The sequence below is a fragment of the Lipophrys pholis genome (assembly GCF_963383615.2).
Source record: "Lipophrys pholis genome assembly, chromosome: 10".
Classification (NCBI taxonomy): domain Eukaryota; kingdom Metazoa; phylum Chordata; class Actinopteri; order Blenniiformes; family Blenniidae; genus Lipophrys; species Lipophrys pholis.
This window is the reverse complement of record NC_137640.1, coordinates 3,795,001-3,806,022: the sequence shown is the minus strand read 5'-3', so window position 1 is coordinate 3,806,022 and position 11,022 is coordinate 3,795,001. Positions and strand designations below refer to the sequence as shown.

At 44.0% G+C, this 11,022-nt stretch overlaps 2 protein-coding genes across 4 annotated transcripts; both read left to right on the top strand.

The window, feature by feature from the left end:
• The first annotated feature begins 166 nt into the window (after nt 1–166).
• Nucleotides 167–3,334, top strand: tmco1 (transmembrane and coiled-coil domains 1). The gene is made up of 7 exons (XM_080474082.1): nt 167–398; nt 1,031–1,108; nt 1,185–1,244; nt 1,340–1,386; nt 1,477–1,544; nt 2,295–2,439; nt 2,886–3,334. The coding sequence occupies exons 1-7, from the start codon at nt 329–331 to the stop codon at nt 2,982–2,984; spliced, it is 567 nt and encodes a 188-aa protein (XP_080330208.1). The 5' UTR covers nt 167–328; the 3' UTR covers nt 2,985–3,334.
• A 645-nt stretch (nt 3,335–3,979) lies between these two features.
• aldh9a1a.1 (aldehyde dehydrogenase 9 family, member A1a, tandem duplicate 1) lies at nt 3,980–10,084 on the top strand. 3 transcript variants are annotated; one of them, XM_080474273.1, is made up of 12 exons: nt 3,980–4,231; nt 4,371–4,530; nt 5,351–5,496; nt 6,157–6,286; nt 6,382–6,516; nt 6,848–7,044; nt 7,120–7,260; nt 7,854–8,042; nt 8,124–8,211; nt 9,226–9,367; nt 9,517–9,629; nt 9,704–10,084. In XM_080474273.1, exons 2-12 carry the CDS (start codon nt 4,389–4,391, stop codon nt 9,796–9,798), a joined length of 1,518 nt encoding a protein of 505 aa, XP_080330399.1. In that variant the 5' UTR covers nt 3,980–4,231; nt 4,371–4,388; the 3' UTR covers nt 9,799–10,084. The 3 variants fall into 3 exon arrangements, with proteins under 3 accessions (XP_080330399.1, XP_080330398.1, XP_080330400.1); XM_080474272.1 differs by having other exon boundaries at nt 3,980–4,243; XM_080474274.1 differs by lacking the exon at nt 3,980–4,231 and having other exon boundaries at nt 4,255–4,530.
• The last annotated feature ends 938 nt before the right edge of the window (nt 10,085–11,022 follow it).

The window sequence follows — 11,022 nt, the reverse complement described above, 5'->3', positions numbered from 1 at the left end:
TTGTAACATTCCAACACTTGTTATTTTTTTTAATTCATTTACTTTTCTTTTCTTTTCTTTTCTTTTCTTTTCTTTTCTTTTCTTTTCTTTTCTTTTCTTTTCTTTTCTTTTCTTTTCTTTTCTTTTAAGACAAATGAATCGCTCATGAGTTACTTCCGGTGACGTTGCGGAAGTGACCCGGAAGTGGTTCGAGCTCGAGCCCTGTCTATCCTCAGTAATGCTGACCGAGCTGTATGAGGCTGGGGTCGGGTTCACAGGGCTGTGATCACACTTTAACCAGCCGTCTCTGGAAGAAAACTCCTCTTTCTCTGTCTCGCTCTCTGCCGCCATGAGCACCATGTTCGCGGACACCATCCTGATCGTCTTCATCTCGGTTTGCACGGCGCTGCTAGCCGAAGGTTCGTGCGGTGTGTCGGGTCACTACCGACTAAACTCAATCAGTACAAAAAGATATGCACCATGGAGACTCTGTTTATGTACAGAAATAACTTTCTCTGTGCTCACAACGAGTTGCTGTTAGTAATCCAGCTGTGCTAATGCTTTCAGAAGAAATACTTTACCATTTTAATGTTTTCTTTCTTTAACTCTATTTATTCTCATGATATGTACGTCTTTAATGTCAGTATGTATTCTTCAAGTAGTAGTCATTCCAAAGCTTGTTTTACCATTTATTCAATTCAATTCAACTTTATTTATATAGCACTACACACAGCACAGTCAATTTCAAGACACTTTTTCAGAGGAAAAAAGCAAGTGTAAAAGACTGGAAAGGAAAAACGCTATTTAAGAGAAAGAAACCTGCAGAACCAGACTCAAACAAACAGATTGTGGGCAGAGATTCAAACCCTGGTTCTGGTAGGGATTAGAAAAAGCTCTTATTGCTGTGTCTGTGGCCCATATCAGCTTCCACATAATATAATCCAGTACAAACGGCTCACTTTTCATTGATACTGTTAACAAGGTATTTACTCTGTATTGCTGTGTTGTTGTTTTTTTTTAATTTCCACTTTTATTTTCTGACTCTTTTCAGGAATCACCTGGGTTTTAGTGTATCGCACTGAAAAGTACAAAAGGCTGAAGGCTGAGGTGGAAAAACAAAGCAAGAAGCGTAAGTCGGCCTCCATGTGAGTCTGTTTCCTGTCACGCCGCTTTAAAAAGCTTAATTATTCTTTGCTTGATTTCAGTGGAGAAGAAAAAGGAAACCATCACAGAATCTGCCGGACGTCAGCAAAAGAAGAAGATTGGTGAGCGCTCTGCGATCAAGACGCCGCTTTTATAAACCTTTTTTTTTTTTTTTTTTTCTATATGTAGCTCACGATTTGTGATTTGTGTGCCACAGAACGACAAGAGGAAAAACTAAAGAACAACAACAGAGACTTGTCCATGGTCAGAGAGAGTTTCTTTCCCCCTCTACAGTCAAACATGAACTTTATTGTAGTGTTGTTGTTTTTTTAATCTTACATTGTTTTTGTGTAGGTACGCATGAAGTCCATGTTCGCAATCGGATTCTGCTTCACAGCTCTGATGGGCATGTTCAACTCTATGTAAGTCACACACCGATACATCACTTTAAAAAACTAATCAATCTCCAAGGCCTCGTTTCACACTGTCAGGAAACGCCGCCCAATTCAGATTTCTTTACTCAGTGACTCATATCCGTCCTGTTTTCTGGAAGTGTGACAACTCCCAATTCTGATTTTATTCACACCAGACCCAGTCCTCGATCATATGTGGTAACAATTTGGATATTTTTATACTTGCGACTGCTTTGTCATTGACGTGTGACGGACGTCACAGAGAAGCGGCTCCGCCAGAATAAAAGCTCTCAAAGCTGCTCTCTTTTTTTTCCTCATTCTCCTTCTTTCCCTCGTCATGTTGTCTAGAATTCATCGGCTCGAAAATGAATCCACGGGGGCCGACCGGCGTTGCCAGACATGGCGGGTATCCCCCAATCGGGGAGCCAAACTCTCTTACCTTTTAACTTTTCTTATTTTGTGCATTTGTGTGTTTATGATGTGTTCTTTATTACACATTTAATAGTTTAGCGATTTTAACACGATTCCTACACAGGCTGAGATTTGGACTGGTTTTTAATGAGGTGTTTGGGTTTTACCTTGTTTGAGCTGGAAACACTGCGTCACAACTGGCAACGCCGGTGCCTGACCGTCCATATTTACTTCTGTAATGTGAATCATCACGCAAAAAAAAATGAGATACCGGCAAAATATCAGAATTGAGTCCGGGAATGATCTTTTGCTCTCCATTTTTCACCAATGTTCTATTCTGTTGTCCAGCTTCGATGGCAGAGTGGTGGCAAAACTGCCGTTTGTGCCGCTGTCGTACATCCAGGGACTCTCGCACCGCAACCTGTTGGGCGAAGATTTCACCGACTGCTCCTTCATCTTCCTCTACATCCTGTGCACCATGTCCATCAGACAGGTAACCCCAGCCCCCCCTTCTGCTGATTTATATCCTCCGTTTAATTACGTTAGTAGGATATGTATCGGAGGGTTTTTTTTTGCAAATCGGAGCTTCTTCTCGGAGCATGAACTCTCCTGCTGAAAAAGCGTTTGGCTGACGTCACAACCGAACATTTCCTCTTGTTCTCATGGAAGTATGCAGGGGCCTTTACTCTGCCGGTGACGTACCAACTATCTTTCACCTCCTCTTGATATTTTTGAGGAACGTAATTTACAGTTTGTCGTTAATACCGCAAACATCGCTCGTGCCTGCTTTCTTCTGACGTGGCCGGTTCGTGTTGACGGATCTTTTAATGAGTACGCCGCGCAGTATAGGACCCTGCATCTGCAAAAACCTCCATCACCGGGTGCCGCCGATGATCCCACGTGTTGCTTGACATTAGTTTCTGTCCGTTTCCCCTCCAGAACATCCAGAAGATGCTGGGCCTGGCGCCCTCCAGAGCTGCAACCAAACAGGCGGGGGGCTTCCTCGGACCCCCTCCCCAAGCAGCCAAGTTCTCCTGATCAGCACTTCTTTCATGGCGTCTGCCTCAGAACTTGCTGGAGCAAACGTCTTTTTTTTTTTTTTTACCGCCAGTTTCATTGGTTTTGTCTGTGGCGTGTTGTTTATTTCGGACATTAGCAAAAGAAGCTATTTGGAAATGTGTGTTTCGAAATTTCTAATTCATGATTTGAGAATATTGCCGATTAACACTAACATCGCATCTATTTTCAGTATTATGCACGTCGTCGACATCATCCATGTATTTTAGATTTTATGGAAGTTTTATGCTTACATTTTTAAAAGTGAATGCATTAGTTATTCCATGTTTGTTCCTATTGCGTTAAATAAAATATATTTCAGGTCTGATCTTTATTGTGTCATTTTATTGGCTTTCGGCTATTTGACCGTTTTCATCCTTTTGTGGGTTTCTGTGCGAGAAGCAGGATGATGCCACCACAACACCTCACTCCAGTAAAGATGTTGGGGAATTTCGACTGCATAATTTCTGGGAAAGGTCTTTCTTTTCTTTTCTTTTCTTTGTTTGAGCGGCGAGGATGGTATAGATTGGGGGGAACCAGCAGATGGCGGTACTTCCCAGATGCCAACTGCCGTTGAACCCAAATGAAGAAGAGGAAACAGTCATCAGGGATGAGGAGAGCTTTTATAGAACAGCAGGATTGTCACCTATAATAAGGTTAATATACTCATCAAACTAGTGATACATTCACACATCAAAGTCATTTTCAATGCGTTCCAGTCACAAGGTTTCACTTGGGATTTGAGCCCTGTCCAACGTGAGTGTTGGCCTCCAGCGAGGAGATGGATGAGGACTCGAACCTGCAACCTTCGGACTGAGACGATCACAGCTCTAGTGTTAAGAGGAGTGTGAACCACTGCCTGAATTCATACATAAACTATTAAACCAGAATGTTGTGTAACATGGGCCGTCCGCGCCCCACGCTGGAGGGGGCGTGTCCAGCCAGGGTTCATTGAGGGGACGTGTCCAGGCAGGGCTGCTCGAGGGGGGCGTGTCTAGCCAGGGTTCATTTAGGGGGCGTGTCCAGGCGGGGGTGCTCGAGGGGGCGTGTCCATCCAGGGTTCATCCAGGGCTGCTCGAGGGGGCGTGTCCAGGCGGGGCTGCTCGAGGGGGCGTGCCCAGCCAGGGTTCTTTGAGGGGGCGTGTGCAGCCAAGGCGTGGAGCTCCTCTGATAACTAACGATCCTCTCTGCGGAGCTCCTTGTGCACAAGCATCAGCAGAGCAGCGGAGGTAAATCTTCCTGTGAGTCGCAACGATTGAAAACAGTCGACTTTCCGAACGCTTTTGTGGCCGAGCTCGTCGTTAGCTTAGCACAGTGTTTGTTGCCTCCGCACCGCCATTAACCCATCAAGTCTCCGTGTCTCTGCAGCGCCACCATCGACTCAACATGGCCCAGTCGGTCCTCGACAAGATGCCCGGAGCCTCCACGGGATCCCTGCTGATCACCGACCACCTCAACTTCTGGGACGGGAAGCGAGTCGCCCCCCGGAACAACACCGACGCCGAGGATGTGTTTGAACCAGCCACCGGTGAATATGTTTAAAAAAAACAACAAAAAACCCCAATAAAATCGCTCCAGAACTTTTTTTCTGTTTGTTTTGAGGGAGGAAACGCTAAACGCAGCCCGAGGACAAGTTCTTGTATAACGGCAGTTTTTTTTTTTTTCGTTTCCCTCTTTCAGTGGGGCGGACTTTAGACATTTGGTTCTCTTTGCAACTCTTCTAGTTTATGTCGCATTTTAGGGAAAACTTCAAAATGTCTACTTTTAAATGCACTTATTTATCGATATTTCCAGAAGAGTAATCGTGTTACGAGAAGAAAATGTTTTAAGCTCTATATGGCACTGATTCACACGTATTCTTGAACTCTGTCACGCAAATGACGTTAAGTCTGATACACACGTTCTCACCTCTGTCACTCAACAATTATAGAACTGCTACACACACATTCTAGAACTCTGTCACACACACACACACACACACACACACACACACACACACACACACACACACACACACACACACACACACACACATTCTAGAAATTGCACATATTGGAGAACTCTGTTATACGTTATGATATAGTCGAACGCTGTCTGACATGTATTGTGGAAATCAGTCCGATTCGTAGTTTTCCTACCATATCAGTAGAGAAAGTTCCACATGTTACATTGCTACGCCAGTAAAGCCTCCCTGATGTTTTCAGTAAGCTCAGGCCACCTATTTGAAACGCACCATGGCGTTTTAAAATAACTATCACCTGGCTTCAGTAAACTGGTGTGATTAGATTATAATGTGACGCTCTTGTGCTCAGTCAGCCGTCTGAACCCTTGTACTCTGGTCTCTGTAGGGAGGGTCCTCTGCAAGGTGATTCCCTGCAAGGCCGAGGAGGTGGACGAAGCCATGAGGAGTGCCCACGCAGCCTACCTAAAGTGGAGCAAGATGTCGGGCATGGAGAGGGCCCGGGTGATGCTGGATGCCGCACGCATCATCAGGGTGAGACGGTCAAGTCGGGGTCAAAGTATGTGTGGAGCAGGGGAGTGATTCAGTCTGGTTGCAGTGTTGCATAACTCAAATTGATACAGACCACTGCAAGCCAAAGCGAGATAGTAGCCCCCCCCCCCCCCCCCCCCCACCCCCCTTTCTCTGATGGCCTACATTTGCCCAAATCCACTCTTTGTGCGCCTGTGTTGCCTCTGTCTTATGATGGACAAAGAGTTTACTGTCTGCTGTCATTGCATAATCTTAACTAGAACTTCAGCTACATGACTGTGTGAAACACTGAGCAAGGAGCGTCTCCATGGCAACAGACGCTGATCTCCTCCCCTCTCTCTCTCACCCGCTTTGTATGGGGCATTTTTTTTGTAGCTTTTTGAGTTTTATTCTGAAACATTTAGCCTTTAACATTCCAAAATCGACTCAATTGGTCCTTGGATGATGACGAATCATCCATGAAGATTTCATGCAATTTTGGTTAATAGTTTTTTGCGAAAAGTAGGTAAAATTCATACATACAAACCAGTAAGTGAAAGAAATGCACACAGACAAATACATGAACTTCCTTCCAACTATAACTGATGAAGGTAAAGATGCACACAAATGCTTCTAGAGCTCTGCACAGCATAATTTTTTCCTCCTCTGCTCCCGCTAAAACAGGAAAAAAGGGATCAGATAGCAAAACTGGAAGTGATCAACAACGGCAAGTCCATCACCGAAGCCCTGGCGGATATCGACTTCGCTTGGCAGTGCGTTGAGTACTACGCCGGCCTGGCCAGTACGCTGGCAGGTAGGTGAACCAACAAAGTTATAGCTCCCAGCTCGTTGGCGCCTTTTTACTTCACTACTGTTTAAAGATGCGGTTGTTGTTGTTACTCGCTCAAGGCCAACACATCCAGCTTCCCAACGGGGCGTTCGCCTACACCCGGAGGGAGGCGCTTGGCGTCTGTGCGGGAATCGGTGCCTGGAACTATCCCTTCCAGATTGCGATAGTGAAGTCCGCTCCAGCTTTGGCGTGTGGTGAGTTGATATAAACTAGTGTGAAATCCACTGAACAAGTGTCCTCGAATTAAAGTTCTTGTGGTGAAGGAGCCGGTGCGAGCTGGAAAATATTGTTAGTGGGTAGACGACCAGAATGCCCAATCTATAAATGAGTAAAATGATCAGTTGAAAATATATTACATTATTACATATCGCACCGTTATTACATAATGCGGCGCTACAGGGTCTCGTGTGGCTCACCAACATCAGGCAAAGTCAGAAGGCATAAATGCTTTAAAAGATCACACTGCTGTTTTTGCTTGTTTCTCTTCAGTTAAAAAACAAAACCAAACTGTGGTTGTGTCCTCAGGCAATGCCATGGTATTCAAGCCTTCTCCTATGACTCCTGTGACTGCCGTGATCCTGGCTGAGATATACAAAGAGGCCGGCGTCCCCGATGGGCTCTTCTGTGTGGTCCAGGGCGGCGCCGAGACCGGCTCCCTGCTCTGCCAACACCCCACAGTTGCTAAAGTCTCCTTCACCGGCAGCGTTCCCACGGGCAAGAAGGTACCGGCACAGTGCCGTGTGTGTGTGTGTGTAACCCCACCATCAACACCAACACCTCTGCCTCTCGACCCCCAGGTCATGGAAATGTCTGCCAAGGGGGTGAAGCAGGTAACTCTGGAGCTCGGGGGCAAGTCTCCTCTCGTCATCTTCAAAGACTGCGAGCTGGAGAATGCTATCAATGGAGCTCTCATGGCCAACTTCCTGACACAGGGGCAGGTGAGACTCGCCAGCTTCGTGTATCAAATGTGACTAGGGGTGTGCGATATAGGTGAAAGAAAAAAAAAGAATCAATATATATATTATTTTAGTTTATCTGTGACGATATCCTTTTAAAATGTGATTTTCTTTTTGTTTTTTTTACAAATAAAATTAGGAAAATCATCTTTGCTTACCAGGATAACTATGGATGGACACAAAGTTTCAGAACAGCAGCTCTTGTATATTTTCTTTAAACCCCAATGTAGAGACATTACATGAGTAAACGTTCAGGTTCGGTCTCTGGTGAGGTCAAAGGTACCGCATGCAAGTGTGCAGCAAATAAGTGAGTCACTTAAAGGGGTCAGATTCCACAGTTTTTCAACGCTTTCACTTGGTCTCTTTGGTCCAGAAAACATTGCATTCAAAGTTTATTTTCCCAAATCCAGCTTTTCCTGGATTTTGAAGATTGTGTAAATACTCAATAATGTAAAATTACACCTCGTCAAAAACAACAATTATGATAATATCGTAAACCTGTTAAGTGTGACCGGTCCAAAGGAGAGTACTGTTGAGTTGACTTTCACGATGCAATATGTCCGGACTATTTCAAGGTTTGCTGCAACGGGACCAGAGTGTTTGTGCAGAGAGAGATCATGCCAAAGTTCCTGGAGGAAGTGGTCAAAAGGACCAAGGCCATCCCGGTGGGTGACCCCCTGCTGGACGGTACCCGGATGGGCGCTCTGATCAGCAAGCCCCAACTGGACAAAGTGCTGGGATTTGTGAGTCAGGCCAAGAAAGAGGTGTGTTGCATTGGGAGGAAGGGACTAGCGATTGTTAAGAGGTCGATATGTTCTCCACTTTCATAAAGATTTATTTTCCAGGGAGCCAAAGTGCTTTGTGGAGGAGAACCTTTCACCCCAAGTGACCCTAAATTGGCAGGGGGCTATTTTATGTCACCCTGTGTACTTGGTATGTACAACACAAACACACGTACACACAGTCGGCAGCTGGTAGCCTGGCAAGAGGTTTAGATTCACATGTGACGTGTTGCCTTGTCTGCAGAGCATTGCACTTTGTAGATTCTTAAAGAACTTAATGACCATAAAAGTTGATCACGTGGTCTGCAGGTACCATGTGTGCGCAATCACAAAAAAATGTTAAATGAATAGTCCTGGTGAAGGAAAAAAATAAATCTCTGGTTTGACTTAAACGATCCTCGTCAGGCCTACATGCAGCTCAAACTCCTACACGGACTTTCTAGCTGAAAACTCTACGTTTGAGGCAACTTAAGATGTCAGCGTCTCTTTCAGACTGCGGCTAAATGTCCTTGTATTATAGATGCCATGACGGAGTTTTTGGTGGCGACTGTTACGTCAAACACTTTGCTCCCATGCTCAGTGTGTCTGGGTGATCAGCCGTCGTTCAGCCCACTTCTGTGTAATTGTCAGTTTAAAGGCTTTTAAAAAAAAAAAAAAAAAAAAACTCTCATCCTTTTATAACCTTCATTTGCTGGGTTACATGAGTTTAGTTTATTTGCTTATTTTTCAGGGGCCATGTACAGAAAACATGATAATACATATTACAAATATAACCTACAATAAAAATGAGTAACATTAGCAATATAATCATTAAAATGTATCACCTGGTTAAAAACAATGATTCATACAGAATACAAAAAGCTGTATGCAATACATTATAGAAACAACACGACGAGCAGCATCACAACATGACGATACATATTCTATATTTAACCTACAGTAATATTAGTAACATCATTTTTAACATTAGCGACATGACAAGCAACAAAGAAAGCTCCCCGTGTTTCATTTCCCTAATAAATGTATTATTCCACCACCTTTCCATGAAGTGGCTGTTAGTCATGTGGTCATGTTGATGTTTCTGTTTCAGTTACGACTCAAGCTGAACGCTGTGTGTTTAAGTGTTTGTGCTGCGATGCAGAATGTCACTGATCTCTCGCCGCAGACAACTGCAGAGACGACATGACTTGTGTGAAGGAGGAGATTTTTGGCCCCGTCATGTCGGTCATGGCCTTTGACACAGAGGAGGAAGTGCTGAAGCGGGCCAACAACACCACCTTTGGACTGGCGTCTGGAGTCTTTACCAGGTCAGCAGATTGGCTGCGGCGTTCTCCAAGTCGAGGAGTTTGTTGCCGTTTAATTTCACAGCCAGTAATATCGTCCAGCGTTAACCCCTTCGCAGGTTTTTGCCATGTTACGCGTGCTACATTTGTTTGTCATTTCGTTTTGTGCACAGGGACATTTCCAGAGCGCATCGCGTGGCGGAGAACCTGCAGGCGGGAACCTGCTTCATCAATAATTACAACGTCAGCCCCGTGGAGGTCCCATTTGGAGGGTACAAGAATTCAGGTAAGAGGCTGTGAGCTGTCAACAATTAACCACGAGTACTAAACTTTTCTATTAATCACTTGCTCTCTCCACAGGCTTCGGCAGAGAGAACGGCCAGGTGACCATTGAGTACTACTCCCAGCTGAAGACCGTGGTGGTGGAGATGGGCAATGTGGACAGCCTCTTCTAAATGCTTTGAGTTCTCTCGTGTGGGCCACGAATAAATAAGAAAATGTTCTTTACACTTGGCGACGCTACCTTTTTTTTTCTACATCATAGTGAATACCTGAAATGTGACGCAATTGAAATAACACAGTAAAGAAAGCTGAATCAAAACACCAACCAGTTATTCTATAAGGTGAATTCACCAGCGGAAGAAAACTATTAACATCTATTAGCTTTTGCACTCTATGCTGTGATCGGTTTCTCTAACAACTCCTGTTTTTGCATTGAAATAAAAGCACTACACAAGCAAACGGCTCTGTGTTTTCTGTGTGATACAGTTTGTCAGGAATAATGAATTTGAGAAGATAACTCGCTCATCAGTACCTCAATACTGGTCTTTTTGTTTTGTGCATTTCAGCAGCTGTTTCCCTAAAACTGTTTCTGTACAACTTTTGTTTCTGTAAATTTGTTTAGTTTCACATGAGCAAGCAGAGGAGATGGTGGAAAGGAAAAACTCCCTTTTAATAAGGAATAAGTTAATAAGAAACTTTCTACAGGACCAGACTCAAAGGTGGATTCTTCCTGATGTTCCAGTCGGTGTTCAGGGATAGAAAGAGACGGTACAGAGTGATGCTCCATTCAACTCGGCAGAGACAGATGGGGGCAAGAGATGACTAATGCTTTGTGATCGTTATCCAATAATATATTGCCAAAGTATTTGTTCTTTTTATCCCCCCCTAGTCTCAGCATATCACAGAGCTCCTCAACCTAAATGACCAAAAGAGCCGCTTTTGTCATCTTCCAATAAATTTTATTTGGAGCCACACAAAGAAAATTGACTTTGTTTAGTTTTTGAAAATTACAATAGCACAGCTCATGGGGTTGTAAAGTTTTGCCATATCTACAAAAGGTGTCATGTTGCATTGAAGTTTCAAAATTACATTTAAGAATGTAAACACTGATTAATTATACAGTTGAAAATCTAATAAAGCTGTTGTGAATGACTATTTTGACCTCACAAATGGTCCAAAATTCCCATCAACACACTCCTAAACCTTGTGGAAAGCCTTCCTAGATAAGTTGAAGCTCTTATCGCCGCAAAAGCTGAACCCACATCAAGTATAATAAACCACACCAACTCACGCAACACAACAATGCAGGTGATTTTTTTAAAATATTAATTCCAACACTCGCTTCATGTAGAAATTGCCTCATTGCTGATGTTTTTATCATCCGTTTCGAAATTTTA

What these genes read in the sequence shown, in the direction of transcription:
- tmco1 (XM_080474082.1), top strand. Translation starts at nt 329, where the DNA reads ATGAGCACCATGTTCGCGGACACCATCCTGATCGTCTTCATCTCGGTT. An exon ending in ACAACAGAGACTTGTCCATG is followed by an intron (nt 1,387 to 1,476) that starts GTCAGAGAGAGT and finishes GTTTTTGTGTAG; the next exon opens with GTACGCATGAAGTCCATGTT. An exon ending in ATGGGCATGTTCAACTCTAT is followed by an intron (nt 1,545 to 2,294) that starts GTAAGTCACACA and finishes TCTGTTGTCCAG; the next exon opens with CTTCGATGGCAGAGTGGTGG.
- aldh9a1a.1 (XM_080474273.1), top strand. Translation starts at nt 4,389, where the DNA reads ATGGCCCAGTCGGTCCTCGACAAGATGCCCGGAGCCTCCACGGGATCC. An exon ending in CGCTCCAGCTTTGGCGTGTG is followed by an intron (nt 6,517 to 6,847) that starts GTGAGTTGATAT and finishes TTGTGTCCTCAG; the next exon opens with GCAATGCCATGGTATTCAAG. An exon ending in ACTTCCTGACACAGGGGCAG is followed by an intron (nt 7,261 to 7,853) that starts GTGAGACTCGCC and finishes GACTATTTCAAG; the next exon opens with GTTTGCTGCAACGGGACCAG.